General features: G+C 39.8%; 1 protein-coding gene across 4 annotated transcripts in view; it reads right to left on the bottom strand.

Annotated features, from left to right (window-relative positions):
• Nucleotides 1–24,830, bottom strand: part of cdh8 (cadherin 8) — a 101,534-nt gene that overhangs the window by 59,441 nt on the left and 17,263 nt on the right. For all 4 annotated transcript variants that reach the window (XM_023261734.3, XM_023261732.3, XM_055012275.1 and 1 more), the window contains exon 3: nucleotides 4,396–4,690. In XM_023261734.3, the coding sequence (XP_023117502.1) occupies nucleotides 4,396–4,690 (295 nt within the window). The remainder of the gene's footprint in view (nucleotides 1–4,395; nucleotides 4,691–24,830) is intronic.

Raw genomic sequence — 24,830 nt, 5'->3', positions numbered from 1 at the left:
ATAGAGGTACAGAGGAACATTTCCAGCAACCATCATTCCTGTGTTCTAATGCTACATTGTGAAGTTGAAGTTGTTGTAAATGAAGCTGTCTTGGTGACCCCAAACTTTTGAATGGTAATGCATCTCATTGCAACTTTTTTGACAAATACTGTGGTTTATTTTGTGATATGACTTTTTAAAGTCATGTGTCAGTCCAAAATTTACTGTCAGAGATTTAAAACATGATGGAGCATTACATGACACACCATTTAAAGTATGTCGTGTATATCTCTCACACAAGGAGCAAAGTATGAATTGGTAAAACCACTGACATGTTTAAACTCTGGATCAGCCATGCTGCATAATGTGTATCTTACTTCGCAGCTTTTACGATTTGCTAATTGCATTGCTATGAAATGCTACTTCGATTTGACATCAAGTAACTCTCCAACCCTTGAGGAGCTAAATCAAGTGGAACATGAGACTCCAAGGATGGAGGAAGAGACAGAAAGACAGCACCACTGTCCTGAAAGACAACCTAATTGGTGGTGTTTCTGCACTTACTGATCTGCTGCCAGATAAGGAAGAAATCTTTTGTCAAGCTGTTTTGCATGACCAGATCTACGTTATGTCGACAGCTGTGTCAGCATTGGAGAATGGTCTGACTGTGCTAAGGCCAGGGTGCAGGTGAGGGTACTTGTGCAAAACAGAGTCCAGGAGAACTTCTTTTGTAGGTAAGTTCTATCACTGAATGCATAATTCAGAAAGAACCAAGTAGGGCTGATTTACTGCACAATCTTTCCAAAACTTGCCATTTTGAGCATGTACTTTGCTACCTTGGAGGTTTCTGCTTCCTGTAGAGATGGGGTTTTTAAAAACGGTAGCACACAGACAGCAGAATGGGAGGAAAATTCTATATGAACTGCATAGCTTAAACAGCAGGTATATACCCACAGTTCACAGTTTCTGGTGAGTCAGACTATAAAGAATGGAACCTGTTGATGTCAGACTTAGAAACCTTGATGCATCATGATAACAGTGATGTAATTGCATGAACATGCAGAGCGATCAGTTGAAGGAGATCACAATGCATTAACATTGATACAAGGTCATTTCTGTGTTCAGACGCAAAAACAAACCTTTACTGATCACATTTTTGGAAAGTTGCAGGGAGCTTGCACTCATTGCCCCATTATATGCTCTTTTGTTAGCATGACTCATAGAGCCACAACAGCTACATTATTGCCAAGTTAAAAAAACAAAAACAAAAAAAAACAGGTTTATCCTTTAGTGTTGCATTAGCTTCTTCTGTTTCCCCTAAGTGGCAAAAAAAAAAAAAAAAAATCACTTTTTGAAGCTTTAAATAACTGTTAGCTGGTTTCCTAGTTACTAAAAATTCAATACTTTGGAGAGGAATTTTCCCCACTTAAAAACAGCCCCACATAGAGACCCTTATTCTGAAGCAATGCGGTACTGGTACGAACCCACTACTGGCAGCAGACTTATCCTGCCTACTTATGCTCATGACATCAAACTCTATTCTGACTGGTTATTTCTCCTAACTCCTTTGCTCTCCACTTCTTCTCACTGTTGTACTGTACTTAGAGAGACACGATTCACTAAACAATTAAAATGGTAGTCACCTTCGTTCTGAGCCATTCAGGAAATTGAAAGTCATAGAAAAGTCACCGAAAGCCGCACGTCTTATCCGACTGGCCCTTATAAAGGAAGAACAAAAGGTCTTTCTCCTTCATTTCCCATTAACCTCTATGCCCCTCCGCACACAGGAAACATGGCGACCTCAGTGGCCCATGTCACATATCTCATCCGGCTGTGGGGACCGCTTCCTATGGGGGATGGTGACATTCAATGAGGGGTTTTTCTATCTAGCCGTAGCCCTTGACAGATAAAAGGTGGGTGTTGATATTTGTGCCTGGTCTACTGATACCGTGTGGATACACTCTTGATAAGCGTGGAAGTGCTACGACATTGATAAGTCTGGAGTGGAACTGACAAGCTCTGTAAGTGGATAACATCGTCAGGAGAAGCAGGCTGTTACGGTCTGGATTAGATTTTTGATTATTCGACGCAGGTGGGTTCACGCTAAGCAGAAATACATCAGCACACTCAGCATTGTCTGAACTCAATACCAGACATAATGCGGCACCTTTTAGCAATGGGCTGTAATTACATTTTAATGGTTCCCAGTTTCTTCTCGCATTGGAGATTTGTTCATATGCAGCACACTTCACCTATATTCGTTTATTTTCTGTTCACTTTCCTGTGGACTTTATTAGTTATCCACTGCTCTAGACACTTCCAAAAATCCACTGAGTCTTGCACAAATTTTCATTTCAGCACAATAAAGATGAAACACTACTGTAAAGAAACCGATGATTTATGAATATGAGGCAAGAGAGATGAATGACTTATTGTTTGTTTGTCCGGGGTGTCTAATTCCTCTCATAATGCCGCAGCACATGAAAACTTAACAAGAGGAAAACTAGTTGCTGAAAGAAAAGCCTTTCAAGCAAACAACTGAGCATTCGTGAATGTTTAATTAATCAGTAGTGACAAAAGGGAACAACAATCAACAAAGACATGCCGATTTCCATTTCTTATGCATTAGTCCCACTGGCACATCACAGCTTGCTGTCAACTACCACTTTGCTCTTTCCCCCATCACTATGGTTGTCCCTGCACTGCACTGACAAAACCCTTGGAGAACTACATTTTAACTGAGATCCAAAACAGTGAGCAGCAGGGATCAAGCAACAGAGTTCAAACAAGAAGAGTTCACTGTTATCCCGGGTTTACATGCGTGCTTTTGCATTGTGTTTTGTTCCTTTTTGCTTTCACCACTGCAGCAGCTAATAGGAATCAGCTGTGATCATCATGTGAAGCTGAAGCTAAATCACTGTTGTCTCAAAGAAACAATGCAGAGGCTGCATCCTACAGATGGGATATACCAAACAGATTCCGTTACATACATAACACCATCTGCCCTAGCATGTTATGTCAGCTTTGTGACAGGTAACAAGAGGAAGCTCAATGAGGAAACACAATAACAAGCGCATACCGCCCAACAACAGACCTCAACACCCTCACTGAACTCCTCCAATGTCAAAACGGCATAAAGACACACTCTGATCTCTTTCCTGCTACTGATGGAAGCATTTTTCTACAAGACTCCTGCTGCTCTGGGGTCAGTGGTGATGCTCCCATGAAGAAAAAACACAGTGCAATGATCCACTTACAGGCTTCTGTCAATCCTAGATGAGCTATACATTGTCATCACACAGTGGTCATTTAAATGCATGAATTGAATATGAATGAGAATATATGAATATATTAGCATACGGTGCAACAGAATGTGTTTGCAGTGGTTTGTGTACCAGTTTGTAGAGCTTGAAGAGTGGTAGCTTGGGGCAATTAGCATCAGTCAGCGTTGTCAGGCTTTGTGACAGTTTGTGAGTTTGTGCTTCTGCTTTCTCTATGATTATACGAAGATGCAAAAATCTTGAATTAAAAACTATCCCTGTGCAGACTTTTCCACAGGGAGGTCTACTGAGCTTTATTGTTGTTGAAGGAATGAAAAAGCTCAGCTGACCAGATCTAAGCTCCTCTTATACAAAATAAGATCATCCACAGTGGTTCCTACATCTGGTTCTCTTTTTTCCATTCTGTCATCTATCAAATATTACATTTGAAGCATTCTAATCCTTCCATAAATATTAAGTATAGTGTTCACTAGCTTATATCACATAACTGACTGCACACAGGAAAATGTTAAAGAATGTAGTAAAAATTCTATATATTCCCAAATGGTTCACATCATAAGATGGTATGGCCCTTGACCTATACAAAATAGAGGAAAACATTTTTTTATGCTTGCCAGGAGGGCTTGTGCTGTATCTACATGTGCTGATGCTGCTACAGCATCTCTCAAATGTGCCAGTGGAGCTTTTTCAGTTGCTGCAAAATTCTGATTGTGTGTGACAGTAAAAGTTTAGTATAGTTTCCCCTGCCCTCCTGGTGTAGTGAGTTGCTTAGTTTTACAATATAAAATTGTCTGGTTCGTGCTTTGCATGTTGTTAGTTCTTTGCGAGTGGGCTGTTTGTAGAGGGCCTTCCCTAAGTGTGTGTTGACACTGACGCCAGTTGTTCAGTTGCAGCACTGAGCTATGGGTGAAGTCCCAGTGATTTGATTTGATTCATTATTCTTGTATTTTCATTTGGCGAAATACTCATAGCAGGCAAGCATGTAAATAGGCATACTCATTTCCTCTTGTTCTTATTCACTCATTATTTTTATGCAATAGCCCATTAGAGATCAGCCGTCTCGGAAATCTCACACACTGATTAGGCTGCTGTGTGAGGCAGAGAGCAGAAATGAGGTGTGTCTATTGTGACTTACCAACAGCAGACATTTCTGGAACGGAGGCACGGTATGGGCCTTCAATGAACTGCGGTGGATTGTCATTTATGTCCTGGACTTTGATGATGAACTCGGACGGTGGCTCCAAAGGCTCATCTGTATCGGCATTAACGACCTGGGCTGTTAGTGTGTACTCGGCCTTCTCCTCACGGTCCAGCCTCTTCATGGCATGGATGTCACCTGTTAACTCATTGATTGCGAAGATGGTGCCTGCCCCCTCACCTGCTAACACGTACTTGATGTTCTTGTTGCCCACATCCAAGTCCGTGTGTAGCTGAAATCAAAACAAGAAGAAAAAGAAGAGATTAAGTTAAAAAGCGCAGCAGAGTCCCCGGTTTGATCCCCTGTGTAAACAGACAGGGGGTCTTAATGAATGCAAGCTGACATGCTCAGCAGATTCTAGAAGTTCTCACCATGTAAATGCAGGTAAGTGTACAATATGACTTTAATGTGTTGTTGTTGCTGCTGTAGTTTGCGGAAACAAGTGTAGCACAGATACTAAACGTGGCTCAACATAGCCTACACTTTGCTAAACGAGGACCGCTGGGGCCAATAAATTTATAAGTAGCACAGGAAATGGACCTTAGCCTACATTGTTTCCTTGTTATATATCACAGATACATCATACAAACACACACCGTGGAGCATATTGCTCCCTACAGTCTGAAATTCACAAAGCGAAGAAGCTCGATATGCTTTGAATGTGCATTCTATAACACAGCAAGACCAGAAAATCTATAAAAAATTAAAGAGGAAACTCTGCACATGATGATTCATATTCACAAACAGCTAGCCCCAAAGTTACTGGACGATACTGCATGTTGCTCATTATTTTTGTAATTACACTTTCATTAGTTCACTAAAGCTGCATTACTTGATAGGCTGAGTGCTTGGATCCCACTTGCCGCACGGTCTGAGTATAACTAATGAGTCTGACAGTGCTACATAAGGCTGTTCAAACATCTGTGGACAGAAGAGCAGGAATAACCTTCTGCTGTTTTAAGTTAAAAAGGCACATTGGACAAGCAGGCGATACAACAGAGTGGAAAGAAAGAGGTCAGAGAAAAAGAGAAACACCATGGTTTTGACACGACAGAAGCGAAGAACTTTGCTTTTATTCACATAAACAGACAGAGCACCTCCTTTACTGTAAGTCACCTTTCATAAGCCCCTTGATCCCCGAGGTGAGTGACTTTCAGAGGAGAGCAGAGAAGCAACATTTACAAATCCAACTATGCTCAGTGTAGCTGGGGCATGGCTGCCAGCCTTCTTCTTTTCAGTTAGTATTTTTGTTAACATACATACCTCTCAGACACACACACACACACACACACACATACAAGCACACAGGCATGCATCAAAACATCTGTATTCAGCAGCTTTAATTTCATTTCCTGCCACAGTGTTTCAGCAGAGATTCCTGTGGGAGCGTGGTTAGGGTGCAGAATAGCAAGGTAGAAATCTGTCGGTAAAAATCCCGACCTCTAAACCCCCCGCAATGTTTTTATAAGCACGCTTTTATGCATATACTGTCTCCGAGGTGTTGTTTGCAGACACTGACAAAGCACATTCGCTTAAATTGTCACACCTTGCACTTTTGTTTTCCTAATTGTGCCATCATTTCACATGAATGATGTAGCTCATTAACACAAATGCCTCGCAACATCCTGCACACTGAGAAACTCTATAAATGAGCTTAAATTAATGATGGTCTGTCATTGTTTTTTTATCCTATGTGTAACTTCTTGCATGTAGTGTAATGCCTGCAGCTCAGCATATATGACTGCACATCTGTGTTTCTCACAAAGGGGGGCAAACTGACTATTTTAGCTTGCATATTGGTTTTGGTTGATCCATGTATCATATATATTTTTAGCAAAGCATTTGGGATTTAATCCTGGTGTGCTTGGAACTGACACTCCACTTCTTCACTTGGCACTAATACTGCAAGGGGAGGTCACCCATGTACAGATGTATGTACTACAATGCTAAATTTGTAAAATATGTAGAAATATGTATTTGTGCCAAAACCTCTTTTCAAAAATGAGCTGTTAATCCCAACGTTTAAGTCAATCATGGATGAAAAGTCACAGAGATGCTGAGAGCAATGGAACGCTTCTATATTTACAATTCGGTGGCACATGAGCTAAGTCAGTCTGCTGATGAGGACTGTGTAATATAGTCACAAACAGTTGACTCCAAATGCACACACAATAAATAAATGAATAGATAAATTTTGAAACTATCTGATGTATTTCTTGCCTTTTATGAACAAGAGTCGATAAAAGGCAAGAAATAAATCAGAAATCATGTCAAAATTCTAATCCCAACTGTGTTTTATTTTTATTTGGGCTGCACAGTGGCTTGATGGTTAGCAACGTGCAGCTATAAGATCCCCTAAATTGCCCATAGGTGTGAATGTGAGTGTGCTTGTTTGTCTGTACATGTAGCCCTGTGATAAACTGGTGACCTGTCCAGGGTGTCCTGCCTTCACCCTAAGTCAGCTGGGATAGACTCCAGCTGTGCATACACAGTTAGGTCATGAAACTGACCATACTGTGTATGCACCTCTGGAAAGTTATAGTGTAAAATCTAACACAAAGCTGGTGCCTCCAAAACATTTGTAGGTTAATGTTTTCTGCAAGATGGGGATGTCGCTCCAACCCTCTAGATTATTACTGGAAGAAACTGATATTTTGATATCTTGTTTTTCTGCGATGCATCTTAAGATAAAAAAAAAAAATAAAAATAATAAAAAATACAGGAATTTTCAACACTTTATTTGTTGTGTACTAAAAATAATCAATCATTATATAATGACTGGTGTGATCTTGTTGGGGAGTGCATCTAAAAAGAAAATTTTAAAAAATATGAAAAATTACTTTTTACTTTGAAGATTCCATGTGTGTGAACCATTTTGAGTCTTTTTTATATGGTGTAGCAGATACTCCAAATAGTTTTTAATTATTATTATTATTTATTTTTTTGCTTTAAATGACATTCATATTGCATCACACAGCACCAACACAATGTACCATTAGAACACAGGATTGATGGTTGCTGGAAATGTTCCTCTGTACCCCTATGTAGATATTCCATTAGAAATCAGCCATTTCCAGCTAGAATAGTCATTTACCACATTAACAATGTCTATACTCTATTCCTGATTAATTTAATGTTATCTTCATTGAAAAAAAATGTATCAGTCTGCACAGTAAAGAGACATAACACTGACCAAACCATTTTAGAGTGTTAGGGCACTGTGACCAGTTTTATAGGGGGCTTTATTTGTGTTTTTGTTAACAGTTGGTGCATCAAACATTTTAATGACATTACAACAGAGCTGTCCAGGTAGCACAATGCTGCATTATAGCTTAGACAACTAACAAAAAATTTGTAGATGAATAACTCTTCTCCCTTACAAGAAAAGCACACTGTGTTCTTTCTTTAGAAAAAGAAAGTCATACTTTCAACCATCAGTTTGCTACTACCTGCCACTTTAACTCTAAATTCACAGAAAGTTGAGGTGAGCTGGCTGTAACCAGTTGCAGTTCTCACCGCTGTCTCCTCTGCATGTCCTGGTTGCCCACTTCGTAGACAGCCTTCACACTGGAGTGCACAAATGGTCATCAAAGAGTACCATTACTGACATGAAAAAAAAAAGTCTGTTACAGTTTCCTGTCATTAACCGAGTTGCCTGGGCAACTAAAACAGCACCAACAATCAGTGACATTGACTGTGGCATTCAGGAAACAAGCAGATAATGGATAACAGCACACTGTCGTTGTGATGATTATGTGCCACAATGCACACTGTAGTCACTAAACACTGATACAGTATTCTAAGCACACATTGTTATTATGACTGTGTTGATTTTGAATTTGACTGGTAACAATGTTAGCAGAAATGTCAGCAGTCTGTCTCTCTTGACTGTAAAGTCTAAATCTTCCCACACCTGAAATAAAACTGAAATGTCCAACAGCTTTCATTCTTCAGTACTTGTAATCAAAGCAAGCAGTTGTGGCATTATTGTATGAGCAATAACAGAATATATCACAAGGAAATAATGTCGTCAGTGGGTGTAGCGTCTTTATTCAGGCAACTTCAGTAAACTTATTATGACTCCTGCCTCAGTCGCATTTCTTTGGCTGTTGAAAACACAGACATCCATATGTTTTGAAGCTCCAGTTGAAATGGATGAAGAAAGCCTTAGTTGACTGAAGAAATTTTCCCGTGGTAGTACTTTGCAGTACTCACTGCCAGTACACATACATACAGGAATGTGCACACCTCCATTTGACAACCACAAGTCCCAATCGGGCTGCATGGGACTGCTTACCCTGTCAGCGGAGGAAATATATCAGTCCCAGCTGAAGATGAGCTTTCACTGCAATCACTTGAACAATCAACGTGTCCTAATGAGGAAGATTCTACAGATTCTACTCCCACATACCACGACCCCATTCCTCCGCCCCTGCTTCTGGTCTGGCTTCCTCATGCTTAAGTGTAGCCCTACAGAGGGAACTAATGATTTTGCTCCTTGTCAGGGCAAATGGTAGATAGGACATGTTCTCCTCCTGTGTATGTACCAGTAGGACTGGAGAGGGAGAGGGGACTGAAGCGAGAAGTGAGAGGGAGGAGATGCTGTCACTGTGATGCAGCTTGTCAGCTACTGTCTGTTACTGCACACAGTACGTTGGACTGCTGTCTCTGAATTCTACCTTGGTTGATCCTTGGTATGGGTCACAGACTGCTTCTTTTGTTGAATTCAATCTACAATTGTGTTTGCGACTTATAATGGAGGGAGGAAGTACTTAGATCTTTTTACTTGAGACAACAGCACCCTCACAGAAAAAGGAAAGCCCTCCTTCCTGCATTCAAAATTGTCATTCAGAATACAGCAACAGTGTCAGTAAAGTGAAGAGAACAGCAGAAGATGTATTTTACTTTACTGTTGTACAATTATTATTATTATTATTATTATTATTATTATTATTATTATTATTATTATTATTATTACCACTGTTATTATTGCTTTATGTACAGTTAAATACCTCAGTTCTGTAATCTTTAGTGCATTTCTTTTTCTTTTTTTGAAAAGTTTCAGATCGTTTTAACTCTTGTGACATTGAAATGTAAACAAGAGTTTTGGGGTTTTTTTTAGTGGAACTAAGAGCAAGGTGATAGCTGAATGTTAAACATTTCTTTGTATTGAAAAAGTTTGCTTTAAAATCTGAAGAGGAATCCTTGTAGTGGCGGTAAAGATAATGGAACATAGTAAAATATACTACATTTGCCCCTTAAATGCAAAGGAATAGATGTTTAACAAAGCAGGAAGTGGTACTAGAAAAGTAGTAGTAGCTCAAAATTGCACAGTACTTGAGTACAAGTTTTTATGCATCTTCCACAATTGTTATATTCCTGCGGCATCTGATTACATTTAATGTAGAAACTGACAGAGGTACAGAGCATCAGTGTGTGGTGTGCTGCAGTGCTGTATAATGCATCACTTTGCTCACGCTAAATGTCACGTTTAGTACGATCCTGACGTTTGCTTGTTTGTGGCTTTAACTGACGTTGCATGACCAGACCAGGTGATCATCGCGGTGGGAAATGTCATGTTAAGCATTAAATCTGGAGGAGACTGCATGCTGTTATGTAAAATGTATGGGATCCCCAAGGCCATGTGTTGTGTGGACTAGTTTACATAGCACCCTTTGTAACAGCCAGATGTTGACCATTTTCTATTCAGTTCAGTCAGTTATTATGGCCCAGTTCTTTTTATCTAGTCAGTGTAACCCAGTCTCAGAACAAATCCACAGACTTTATTTAAGAGGGCCTCAGACTGCAATAGTGGATCAATAAGAGGCAAAATTAGAGCTTTTTTTTTTTTTTTCCATCTGTACACCCTTAGGCAACTGTAGCCTAAATAGTTACTCCAGATAGATTCTGCTCAAAGACGTCTGGAAATTAATTCCTCCCATTTGTTGGATTTCGACTGTTAATTACACCTACATGAATAATCTGTAATTCTAAATATTGCAATAACATTTTGAATGTACGGAACAGATGGTGCGATGCATGATATATGATACACTTAGCTATTCTTGGGAACATTTTCCCTCCAGTCTGTCTCATGGCACGTAGCGGTTTATCAAATTGGACAGAAAAGTTCCCTTCTGGTGTGAACCACAACAGATTTTATTGGAGAAAACCATATAGTGAACATCCGTGGAGCTGCGACATTGGAAATGAAAAGTTTCATTCCGAAATGTTATAGCCTGAAATACTGTCAGCTCTGCCGTCTTCATAACTCAAATGAGACCGTATTTAAAGGTGTTAAGTAAATCCCTTCAGCAGCTATAAGACTCAGTCATTTTTACGTCTGTGGTGAGCAAATACGGATTTTTTCCCATAACTCAGTAAAAATGAAGCTTTTTAAATGCTGGGATTGTTGTTCACTTGCACTGGTCACAAAAGAATTAAATCCACAGGGATTTGTGGGCATCTGTTGCAGTAGAACAATAATCAATATCGCTTCTCTCAGAGGTCAAACGCAGTATTAATGGAGGCCAAAAAAAGGAAAGAGTCCCTTACATGTTTTTCTGTTCATTTATTATCACTGCAGACACTCTTGCTTTATTGAGACAATGGGGAAGAGATGGGGTCATGACCCACGTACAGGCAAAGGTGACAGTTTGTAATTGAAGCCAGCTCCACTCAGAAATAGTACAGTAATTACAATCAGCACAGAGACTCCCAGTGTTATACCTTCTCCTCTCGCACACACACCTATTTTTTTCCCCTCTTGTTGGACAGAGAACCGAATCATTGGCAAGCTATCACCTTCTGCCTTCATTCTGCTTTATTTTTCTCTTGGACAAGCGTGAATTAATGAGACAAACAAAAAACGAGACAATTTGTACTGGATTTCTGTGCAATCTGTACCAAGGTCAATCAGGGCTAATGTGTTCCGTGTCCATCCTTGTTGTTTGAATGTGTTGCATTCATTGCCACTAGCGCTTTATTGCTTCTGGAGAATAAGTCAAAGTCAAAGCAGCTACCTTTAGTACAAGAGGGCAACACAATTAGATTTAGCCACCCATGAAAAGCCTTTTGTTTGTGAGTGTGGGTACATGGGAGGATGCATTTTAATCATACAAGGGTACAGTGTCACTGCAGAGAGAGAGAATGGGAAAAAGAAAATAAAAACAATTCTACATAATGCATCCAGGCTGTTGGCTGTATCAGCTCTCACTTCAAGAATTACCTGTTGTGTGCGAGCAATCTCCAGTATGGATTTTTCCCGCCAGCTCATTATATGCTGTTGTTACAACAAGAGAGCATTGGACAATCAGTCTGTTCATTGGTGTGTGCAACACTGATGCAACGTTCAACATCGAAAAACTAAGACTGAAAAAAATAAAATAAAATAAAACAAGACTTTTGATGTAATTTGTCCAATTCATGACAGTTTCACGTGTTGTCAGAAGAGCTCTGCAGCCAGAACTGAGCCTTTGCTAGAAAAGCCTGATTTGGGCAAGACAAACAAAGTAAAATAAATAAATAAGTTTAAAAAAAGAAAAATTGTGAACAATAAAGAGAAAGCGCTGTGAAAAACTGTAAATGAGCTTGGCTACGGGGGCTGTGGCGCACATGCTGCGTGTTAAACAGAGGGAGATTTTTTCGCATTAACCTCGACTACTGTCATTACCCTACCTGTGGGTCCCAAACTCATCGGTATACACAGCATGCCAGAGGTAGGTGGGTGGCGAGGGGTGCTAAACAAAACAAGCTTAATCAAGGAGCACAACAGTTTTCTCTTTCTTCTGTGTGGCTGACCTAATCAAATCAAGGAATGAGATTGATTTCACGAGGTGCAGATGGATCCCGTAGCAAGTCTAATTCAATGTGCCGGCTCTCCACTATGATGTGTGTTTTCTCGGTCCAGATGGTGCTGCTCGGGTTTGTAATTCATATTTCAGCATTTTACTCCCCTCACCCCTCCTCTCCCTACCTCCCGCCCTCTTTCTTTCACTGTCGCTTTCTCATTTTTTTCTGTTCTTTGCTCATAGTTTAACCACTGAGTAAATGAGTGTTGCTGTGGGTAAGTATCACAAACTCATCTGTCAAACATGTGATCCTGTGATCTTGCTAAATGTCACTAACAACACATGGCGACTGGTGAGTCTGTGTGGTGGAGGGGCTGGAGCTGATGTTAGGAAAGTAAAGCAGGGAAGGAGAGTTATGGCTTGCATAAAATGACAATGCAGCCTTTCTGCAGAATTATATAATGAAGTCAATTACATTAAAAGTTAAACTTCATTTCATCGTGGTTCATAAAGGTGCACTTATGCAGAGGGCTCTGTCTTTGTAATGGGGTTTCATTAAGATCTACACTGGTCTATACTGAAGCTCAGCTAAGATTTTAAGGTCATAATAATGGAATGTAATTAAACAGGTTGTATAAAGTTATTAAAATGCATTATCATTTTAACATGGGGTGGGAAAGGTGTTGCAGTTTTTCATGTCTAGAGGATAGTTCAGATAAAAAGTCAAAAGGTTTTGTGCACACTATAAATGATTCACACTATAAAAACAAAAACTGGAACTAATTTTAATACAGAAACTATGGATTGCATAATCTATTATGAATTTGTGATCAATTAAAATAATATCAATTGTACTTAATTCAACGCATAAATAAAATCAGTGAACACACCTGTAGTAGACAAGATTCACAATTCCAATTTTCTGTGCATTCCAATCAGCATATTTCAAGATTTATTTCCTATATCGTATATATAGACATGCTCAAATTTCCATAATTGGAAGCCACGCAGAGTCAGAGCCATTCTTTGGAGCTTATTCTTGTGGAAAGATGCAGATGTGCTCCACAGTGCCTGTTCGAGCTGTCAAAGTCATTGTTCTCAACCCGAGAAGTCGTGCAAATTAGCAAGTTTCAATGCCAGCTGTCACTGCTGAAAAGGCATGCATTGCTGGTGTTGAAAATTTCTGCAGGTACTGTATACAATACTTTTTTTTCTCTCTCTCTCTCTATAGAGGCTTGAAAAATGAGCTCTGACAGCTTTGGTTAAGCACTATGGTTTGTCTTATGGCAAACCTTTACTGTAGGCCGTTTCTTCAAAATCACCATAGGCTATATCAGTTTTACAGCAATTATGTGCTATAAATTCAGGTGATCACTCAAACCGTTGTAAGTTTTTTTTGTACTGAAATTTGCTCCGTTATGTAAGGGCTGTTTTTAGAGTGAGACCAGTTGTTGCCAAAAAAAAGAGAGAGAGAAAAAAATCATGACCTATATGTGTAAACATTCATGAATATAACTACTGATCTCCACTCCAGCATGATCAATATCCTAGCTGCGTTATTTTGGCTAAGTATCTTTTTGTATATTGGTAGCTTATGCCAGAATCCAAACTCACAAAGAGAGACACACAACGGCTATGCACTTATCGGCTGCAGTTTTTTCATATTCAAAGCCAGCACATCTCTATGGGACACATTTTTACAAGGCAGGTATAGAAAAGCAGTATTTGCTGAAGCCTAAGAACAAAAAGCAGTATAAATGAGGGCTTCATTGGCTATATTAATAATCATCTGTGCCTTCTCCTTTGAGAGGCCTGTGATATCGAGTATCATTAGACATGCAAATAACAGCTCCATTTTCCCGTCCCTGGGATTAGGAAGGAAAGAGAGAAAAATGAAGAAGAGGCATGGCTATGGCAGAAACAATTAAGCCATCCTCTTCACGGAAGCACTTGGCAGCCAGCTTCAGACTGGTAAGGGGGGACAGGAGGGGTCCTTTGGCGAGGCAGCAACGTCAACACGCTTGTCTGAGTGAATGTGCAATTGCACAGAGCATCGCTTTAAGATGTCAGATCACCTTGGAGTGGACGGCAGCTACAAGCACAAGCACTTCTTCTGTGTGTCATGATGCCACTATACATGTTTCACACTCTGTCTGGAGCAGAGACCCAGAGACAGAGAGCGGGAAGGGACGGGGGAGAACAAAGGAACAAGGAACAGAGAAAAAGTAGACAAGAGAAAAGAGAGGATCATCTCTGTTGTCTTACATGGCAGACAGCGATGCCATGTTCCTTTCATCCGTTTTCTAACCCTACATGGGCAAACATTGAGTGCATTACCACGTCGCTCAGAGACAAACTCTTCCAACCTTCCACTACACATTAGACAAATATCCAAGGCCTCTCTCACTTACATAATTGTATCTTTTTGGCTAAAAGAGGCCACCTTTTGCTTCCAACTGCACCACTACGATAGCACAAAATGAAGAAGTAGCAAGAGAAATGATACGAAAGCACTTCATATACTAAAGTAAAAGTCGTTTACTCTTCTCTCTGGTGGTTGGAAAGGGGGAGTGTGCATGGAAATTACCTCTCGTAACCCATTTCCCTGATTCCCTTGTTGCATTCACTTCATTTTCAAGCTATCCTCATCTTTCCACCTCTTGCTATCACATTAAAAATCTACCAGTGCTGGAAAAAAAAAAATCAATCAACGTCTGTTAAAGGTTATCTACGAAAAAAATAAGAAAACAGGTTAGGTCTAAGGGGTATTATAGCTGTAAGCAGCTCTATTTTTTAAGACAAGAAAAAAACCAACAACAACAACAAAACAAAACAGGTAGCTTCTTTGTGTCAGTCTATGAAGATGTGGGAAAAAATCATTGAAGATGCCAAATCACAATGAGGGATGAAGGATGAAAGCGTGCAGCCCGCTGAGTTCAGTCCATCGTCCTGGTGACAAAGACAAGACAGTGAGTAAAAAAGTAAGAAAGTCAAAAGTGACTCCCTGAAATACTCCCGTCTCCTCACATCTCTCTCTCTTTCACTCTCTTTCCCTCTTTATCACTCTCTTCCTCCTCTCCTGCTCTCGCTCTGTGTCTTTTTCTGGAATCGCCCATCGGTAATGTCAACAGAGATTTCACGGCACAGTGCCGGTGCATCAGCCGGGCTCACATTTCCCCTACCTGTGATTTACATCAGAGAAGAGGCTCATGGGGGATTTTCCGTGGCAGTGAAGGGAGGGGAGCGGTGACGGTGACACTGCTGATGGTGGTGGGTGAGTGGGGGTGGATGGAGCCAGTACCCCGGGGCTTAATGCAGTGAGGCACTCTAACAATGGCCGCGTCGACCACCACGCTGAGAGATGCTTTTACTGCAAAGGGAACCTGCATGACTGCATTCAGGCTCTACTGCTTAAATGTCAACATTCTCCTCATACAGCAGGCAGCTCCAGCTGAGTGGAGGAAAAGAGGAGTACATGGATTTGTGCAACTTTACATCACTAAAATGTTTTTTTGAAGGCTTGAATTGATATTTTTAGCTCATATTTGGACCATCTTAGTCACACACACAGAGAAACACAAGTGAGTTTTATTTATATAATCACATGGCTAGAATTCGCTGAAACACTATCTCGACCGTTAAGCTACATATACACTACCGTTCAATAGTTTGGGGTTACTTAGAAATGTCCTTATTTTTCAAAGCAAAGCATTTTTTTTTGTCAATGAAGATAACATTAAATTAATCAGAAATGCAGCCTAGATATTGTTAATGTGGTAAATGACTATTCTAGCTGGATTTTAATGGAATATCTACATAGGGGTACAGAGGCCCATTTCCAGCAACCATCATTCTGTGTTCTAATGGTACATTGTGTTAGTTAATCATGTTGAAAGGCTAATTGATGATTGGAAAACTCTTATGCAATTATGTTAGCACATGAATAAAAGTGTGAGTTTTCATGGAAAACATGAAATTGTCTTAGTGACCCCAAATTTTTGAACAGTAGTGTAAATAATTTAACATGTGACATCTTGACATGTTTTAATTCCCTGATTACTGCTCTATACTCTTTTTGCATTTCCTCTGAACATATTACACCCCTACTATGTAGAAAAGTGCTGTAGTTGCATTTTAGGTTTGCCTCACACCAGACTTTCTCCTTCCCATTTTTTTTCAAATATTTTTCAGTTGCAAGATGCTTAATCTCTCTCTCTCTCTCTCTCTACACACACACACACACACACACACACACACACACACACACACACACACACACACACACACACACACACACACACATATATGATGAAAAGCAGCACATTCTGATTTCAGCAATGTGCAAATCTGAGAGGTAGAGGAGTTCTTTTATACCAGCTGCAATAATATTTTACAATGCACAAAAATAACTTCGGTGGTGATATGTTGATATGTTTGTTGTGAAACTCCTGTGGCACTCCTGTAGATGATCATTAAAGGATCTATCTAGCCATAAAATTACTTTTTTAAATGTTTTTTGTCTCAGATTCATAGTTCATACACTGTTTCATTCCCCCAAATTTTGTTTGCAATTCCAATATTTGTACATCTGCATACAGAAATTAGACAGTTAAACAAAGGACCACTTACTTTGATTCAATATGATTTAGAGTCATTGTCCCTTCAGAATGTATTGGTGGGTGATGTGAACAGAGTGGAAAGTAGCCACAAGGCAAAATTAATTGATCTCTCTCTCTCTCGCTCTCTCTACATATATAAATAAATATATATATATATATACATATATATATATAATTGCAAATAATCTCCTTGAAATAATTCAGCAGCATTATCTCCTTCCAGCACAGCACTAAAGTCTGAGTCCTATGTTTTCAACCCAGCCTCCTCAGAATTATGCTCCTTCACAACTAAACTTCATTCTCAGTTATTTTTAGATGGAAATGTATTCCTGTCCTTGGTAATGTATCACAAATATGTTTCTAATCAGCATCATCATTCATTACTTTACTGTCTCTCCTGAGCAGCCAACCAATCATATATTTAATGGGGAAGGACTCATCACCCTGGGAAACCCAGAAAATGGAGGAGGAGCTTCAAATGTGTAGTCAAAGGATTGAAATTTAAACCAACCCATGTTCAATTTCTAAACCTATTCAAGTAGCTTCATGCCACCATCCTCTCCTCCCACTTCCTTGCACAGACTCTCCTGTTCCATCAAACTAGAAGCCTTTCACACAGTGTCATAGGTGAGAAAATCTGTTCATTTAAAAACAAATTAAAATCCATCACAACACATTTGTAAATGCAATTCATTTGAATAGGAAAATCATTTTGTGGAGACTGGGTTGATATGTGTTTGTAGTCTAGTTGGGGTTCCTTCCGTCTTTTACTACATCCATTGCCCTGCCTGTAAGAGTAACTAAATCAAGTGTAAACCCATGCATCTGTAGAGGTTGTTATGGTTATCAGTAATGAAGTGCTGCACAGTCGAATTGCACATAATTCACCCTCTTTTCTCATCATACTGTATTACTATTCGAGGCTCTCACATTCTGGTTTTACAACATTATTCCTGTCACTGTTTCTCAGGCCTTCGTTAAACCCTGAGCATAATACAAAGGTGGAAAGCCATCTTACTCTGGACCATATACTAGGGAAGGATTGCTTCATTCATAAGAAATTAAATGTAACTGTGTGCTATTTGCCAAACCAAGGTAAATTAGTTTCTAACAAGTGCTAGGTCAGACTGTTGCAACATGTAAATAGCACAATAAAACTGGAGGCAAAGGACTAACCTAAGGATTAGACACTGTTATCACTCTCCAACTGATTGACTGGTCTTAATATAAGAATCATGTTAAATATTAACTCTGCCTTAGTTGGTAGATATTCTCTGGTTCTGCCAAAGGTTTATATCCATCAGTAAAACAGGTCAAAACACTATCACTTAAGTAGCCTCTTGAACATCTTTTGCTATTAATGTAGCATTTCAAAAGTACAAATACTTTGGTTTTATTCTCTGTGTGTCGTGTGTCTGTGCTGGTATCTTAGTAACCCCTGGATAGGGTCACTGTCAACAGTTTGGTAGAAAGTACTCAGGACATTCTTTCAAAGTATAAAGGGCTCTGTTTCTTTTCGTGTTTTTTTTCATGTCATTTTTCAATTATTTAACCCTTAGATGCATAAGTGAGTCAAAGATGACATGGTGAGGTTGTTTTCTTCCAATATCTTTGTAATGAAAAGTTGTTATCATTTCATATTCCAGCTATTCTTCAAAAAACATGTTTTTGATATCATTCCGTTCAAAATTTTAAGTTACCTTTTTTATACTTTTAAAGAAATTGTAATATTTGTATTACATCCCCAAGCTCTTTATCACTGGTAATATCATACAAGAGGTGATGCAGTGCACAAACTTGGAGGGACAGAGAGCAGCAACAGTGTAAAAATGTCAACAAAATGGATGTTGACATTCTTCTATTGCTGTTCTGTGCAATATTCTTCTTTTTCCAATGATCAAAATGTTCAAAATGTGTTATAAAGTAAAAAATAAACATATTTCGCTCATAAATCATTCCTGTGTGGACAAAAATATAATACAAACAATAATGCAAATGATTATTCTTAACCAGAATGACAAAAATGGCATAAATACACATTGATTCTTATACGGGTCATTTTTGATCCACTTATGGAAGAATGTAGGGTCCAATCACTCGTGCATCTAAGGGTTAAAAACTCAAAAAAAATATCTCAAAGCAGATTCTTCTATATTTGATGACACTCAAGCAAACTTGAGATATAAATGATGTTCATTAATGTTTATTTATTGAAAACATTATTTTAAAATAGACATGCATAGTGTCCCATAAAAACAGCCATGGAAGACTTTTCATCTCACATAGCAACAAAGTCAGACATCTATTATGGTAGATGTGACACTGATTTGTTGATATCTATTATATGACTGACAACCACAAATAAGCCTCATATATATGTATATCTAGAAATGATCACACGTCAAACATGAAACCAACAGAAGAGCCGTTGCATGATGTGTGTTGTGTTGGTTGTCATGTCCGGAGCTAACGAGCAGGGACTCGGGGGTTGGGACGACATGCCATTTGTCTCCCATAATAAGACATGAGAGCTCACAGACGTTTGAAGGAAGTCAGCATTGCAAAACGACTCCTTCCTGGAAAGACACACGGTGAAGCTTGCCAGGAAGGCTTTTTATTTTTTTTTCTTTCTCTGAGTCAGTGTGTGTGTGTGTGTGTGTGTGTGTGGCTGAATGAATGTATGCGCACTTGTTTGTTTGTGTGTGTGTGTGTGTGTGTGGGTGGGGGGGGGGTGGGGGGGGCAGATATGTGTGCGCATCCTTGCTCGCTAAAATGTGTGGAAGACACAGCCTGTGGTGTGTGAATGTGTTTGTGTGTATTTGTGTGTGTGTGTCCCTGTACAAATGCCCCCTCCCTATTACAGCTGACTAGTAGATGGATGCTGGCTGTCACACCTGCCTGACTTTGTTCCTGCCAGATGCAGTGGGGTCACAGGGAAAGCGCCCAAACACTCATCAATCTCAACCATTGTCCAACATTCTTTCGGCTCCGGCAACAGCTTCCAATATCCATTTAGTCGCTCCAGATGCTGGCAAAAATGCTTACATACACAGAAATGGGGTGGCCAAACCTATTGACCTGTGCTGTCGGTACGGGTGGATGAAAAACAAAGGACGTCACAGGATCAGGAATAATCTCTAAGTGCTTGTGACAAATAAAAGTTTAACTTTGCATTTGCTCTGCGAGGTCGTCATCGTCATTAGGCTGGCAATAAAAGAAATTGAATTTGGGGCGCTCCCAAAGGCTGCTGTCGAGTGCGATGCTGTGAGCGAGTGCCAGTGTACTCGTTGCAACCTGAGGTCTTTTTATTTAATAACATCAAAGCCAAATTGAGGAGCTTTGGAGTCACTTTAGAGGAAGAAGTGGGGGCGGACTGGAAGGTCTAAAGGTTGCAGGTATGAAATAAAACCAATCACATGGCATTGCCGACATGTTCCAGCTGAATTATGGAAGGAGGGGAATGCAGTGGAGTTAACAGTTTGGCAGCATATCCAAAAGCAAAATAATGTGCATCCTTTTGGTCACAAACAACAGTTTTGCCTTTGTGAACGCACCAAACTCAATTACATTTGAAATACACTGCTGGCCTGATGCGAATGCCACACGGAGAAGCCAGAAAAGTAATTTCCATCATTCTGGCTCATGCAGACTTTCACAGTTCCCTTGATAGGAAGCAGCACTTGAGTAGCCAATCCGCTAATGGGAGGGAGGGAAATGGAGATAGAAAGTATGAGTCTGACAAATAAATTTATCCTGCTGGAGTTTTTGCTTCCTACTGCTCCAAAAAAATGTTTTTGATGAGCTTGTAGTGTCTGAAAAATTTATTGCAAAATATGTAATAGACAGAAACAGAGAAACAAAAAACTTTAATGCCACTGAACAAAGAGAAGCTGGTGTATAATGTGTTTTAGAACGGGAAATCATTCAAGTTGTGTTTATAATTTGTTGGTTAACCAATGTTGCTGTGGGTCACACTGTCGTATCCTAGAAAGATGTTTTCATGCAGCAGCGTGTCTTTTTTTTTTTCCTTTTGACATGGCATAGTTTCTCAGGGTGCTAAAATGTTCTTCAAACAGTAAGGGTGTGAAAATACAGTTCTCTCACGCTCCTCGTTTTTTCCTCCCTCCCCTCATCTCCCTCTCAGCTATGTTTCTTAGCATCATTTCGACATTTTCACCCCTCAGCTCTTCTTCTCCCTTTTTAATTCTCCCTCTCCCCCTCTGGGCCTTCTGAGGGTTGGGAAATAATGTACACAAACATAACAGTCGAACAGGAGAAGCGCTTATGTTGTTTACGAGAGGAAAGACGAGAAGAAAAAAATGAGAGGAGAGAAAAAAGGAGAAGGAAGAAATCATCACAGCACGCATTTCCATTCCCGTAGCCACTTTAATTGTGAAGAAATCAGAAAGTTGGGAGAATTCCCCTCAGTATGCAGATGCACTTTGATGCTGTCACTCACACGGTGTGGGGCTTTTGATTAGGCCTTGTCTGAGCACTCAAGGCTCATGACCACACTTGGCAAGCAGGAGCCATTAAAATCCCAGCAACTCTGGCTTCCCCCTCAGTCTTTCTGTCTCTCTTTGTCTTTCTCTGTACTCCAGCTGGGTCACCTCTGCAAGGGATTTGATACTGAAGGTAACAACACTAATAACGTCTGCTTGTAATGCAGGGAAAAGGGGGGTGGGGGTGGGGGATGCAGCAAAACCTAATTAAATAAGGCAAAATTCCTCAAAGATAACGATATTTACTCTGTACTCATTTGATTATTACTGACCAAACTAGTGTGACTTGGAAAGAAAAGGCAAGGAACCATGAGCTATGATTTAGTGTGTTTTAATTTAGTTAGTATTTGCACTTAATTTGAGTATTTTCAGTATAAGCCACTTTATGCAAATAAGCATAACATGGTGTACGCTCACTCTGAAGGAAGCCACTTGTAATACTTTCAAGTTTAATTTTTCAACTACAGTTTTTAGCCGTAAGCCTTGCACATTTCAAAGTAGCATGATCTTGCAAGCAGGACCTTTATGTCTGAACTATCACTTTTAATATACACTACTATTCAAAAGTTTGGGATCACCCAGACAATTTCATGTGTTCCATGTGTTTTATTCATGTACTAACATAACTGCACAAGGGTTTTCTAATCATCAATGAGCCTTTCAACACCATTAGCTAACACAATGTAGCATTAGAACACAGGAGTGATGGTTGCTGGAAATGTTCCTCTGTACCCCATGTAGATTTTACATTAAAATTCAGCCGTTTCCAGCTAGAATATTCATTTACCACATTAACAATGTCTAGACTGTATTTCTGATTTATTTTATTTTATCTTCATTTAAAAAAAGCTTTTCTTTCAAAAATAAGGACATTTCTAAGTGATCCCAAACTTTTGAACAGTAGTGTGTACACAATGATGTGTGTTTAAAACTTGTGGACATTTTATTGTATTTTTTTAAATTTTGTAGTACTTTCTACTTTCTGTAAATAGCATCCTGGAACATGACAGCATGACATCCACAGTGTTGCTCCAACACGGACAACATCCTTCTCTTCCTCTTTAAATGTTGGTCGTGTGTGTCTCTTGTCAATAAAGAAAACATAGAACAAAAAAATGTGGGGTAAGTAAGTGACCCATCATTGAGACGCTTAAATAGATAGAATGGCCCTCATGTGATGTGATGTGTAACGTTTTACTACCTCCCAAGGCCTAATATAATAATTGGGTGAAACCTTTGATTTGGTCAGGTTTCATCTGAAAGAGTAGCAAAAACCGGACTTTACTGGTGTTAAGGTGTCACAGCTGACAGTATGTAGTGCTTATATATTTTACAGGCCCGTGAGACAGTCCAGTGTTTACCGTCTAATAAATAAATAAATAAATGTGTACTTTGTGCTGTTGAAAGTTTGAAAAGCGACGGATGGTAAGTGTGAAGCAAAGATGCAGTGGCCATGTGTGACAGAAAGACAGGGAACCAGAGACGGAGTGACACTTACAGAGAGAATGACACTTCCACTCTGCCGCCCACTCCTCTGCACGACCACACTTCCTCTCTGCCTTTGCCGAGTCCCGGGGACATCTTCCATGCATGCTGGGTGTCACAGCAGACGGATGACTAGCTTCAGTAGCACCATGCCATTTCCCCTTCTCACACTAAACTGTCACAACCCCCTCCTCCATGCCGTCCCGGCCTGCCGGGCCTTACTGCTTATTGGCCCGGATTGAGATTTGCACACAGAGATAACTAGAAGGGAAGCACATATTCATACGTGCACGCTCTCACAAAAACAAGTATCTGTGCTTCACTCTTTGTGCTTGTAAATTACACTCAGCGTGAAACTCCATGGCCACACTGTCATCCTACTAACCAACTCTGGAGCCTCTTCTCACTCACAAGTACAGTGTGTAACTTTACATGGATGAACTGCTGTAATGCTAAAGGCCGTGTCAGTAAATCTTTCCACAAAGTCCACAAGGCACAAACGAATAACAGACTTTCCCATTAGCAATAATAGCAAGACAGAAATTGTGATAAAACTGCTAAAAATCCAACAACATCTTCAAAATGTCCAGCTTGTTTCACAAACTTAACATTCTTAACCTCACATGGCTGTTACAGCTTCTGAACTATAAAAAGCAGTCAGTCCCCTAAGCACACACACCTCTGAGCTGTGTGCCCGAACGACTTCCAGTACCAGTAATAATTATTAGGACAGTTGCAACCACTGCCAGGAAATTATCATAAGCAGCCTATTGCTGTTTTCTCTGCATTCCAGCGATTGGAGAATAAACTGGAGAAAAAACAAAACCAGGCGTAAAACAAATGCTACCCCCAAGACAACACACAACAAACAGAATATTCAAGAGAAGAGGAAACTACTGTATGGAAAGGGATATAAATGTTTCACTCTGAGAATTCAAGATTTGCCAATAGGAAAGCTGTGTCAAATCAAAATTTGCTACCAATTTGCTCTTGTTCAGATTTCTGGAGGGCATAGTGGCTTGTTTGTGTCCCATGTCAGAGTCAGGATGGTTCTGAAATTAAGTTGTGACAAAACATGCACAGTTACTATACAGGGAAGAAGGATTGTACCAGCACTGCAGTGCACCATTTATTATTATCAATATTCGTGCATTAAAGTTCATTTGCAAAACCGCATGAACGCCTCTGGTAAAATCTACCCCAGCTCCGTCTCCACTTTAAATCTCTCATAAATCTCAGACCATCCCTTCTTCCACCAGCATCATCACAGTGAGCTGCACTTTTCAATTTCTGGAGTGAGAAAAGGACAGGGGATAAAAAGCCTCTTCCAGTATTACATCTTTTCTACTTTATTACCAGTCTTCTGGGAAAATGGGGGCAGCTTTGCAGCTTGGCTATCTGTTTACATTTTCTTTACAAGACTATATTGGAATTATAATTGTGTTCTATGGCGCCTTCTTTTGGTGCCTTGCTCTGTTTAAAGGTCCTGTGGACCTGGGGAGATGAAGAAAAATGGACCCCTTTTGAGGGATTCGATTACTGAGGAAGAAAATGCAGCTGCACACTGGCCCTTTTTTCTTGTCCCTTTTCTGTTTTCCTCCAGGTGCCAATCTCTCGGGATGCTTGATATTAGAGCTGGAATGGCGCTGACGCAAAAGCACTGGGAAATAATTTTCTGCAACAAAGATGGAAACAGGCAAAAGGAAATATAAGCGAGATAGGTCATTATGAATCAGATAATTGAAAAGACGTCTAATGTGACTCCCACTGACTACAAGTTCTGCTGAAATGATCTTACTTGCTTTATTGACTCATGTTTTTCTTCTTTTAATTTTCTTTTCTCTTCTTTGTCAAGGTTACCAAAGGTCACAGTGTTGAATTGCTGCTGTTTTTTTTGGAGGCTTTGATGTTGCCATAGTGTTGATATAGCATTGTGCTGAAAACTAGCCTCATGAAGAAATAAAAATAGAAATAGA

Source organism: Amphiprion ocellaris, chromosome 1 (genome assembly GCF_022539595.1).
Source record: "Amphiprion ocellaris isolate individual 3 ecotype Okinawa chromosome 1, ASM2253959v1, whole genome shotgun sequence".
In the NCBI taxonomy this organism is placed as follows: domain Eukaryota; kingdom Metazoa; phylum Chordata; class Actinopteri; family Pomacentridae; genus Amphiprion; species Amphiprion ocellaris.
The sequence above is the reverse complement of the archived record's forward strand: the minus strand, read 5'-3'. Positions and strand labels throughout refer to the sequence as shown.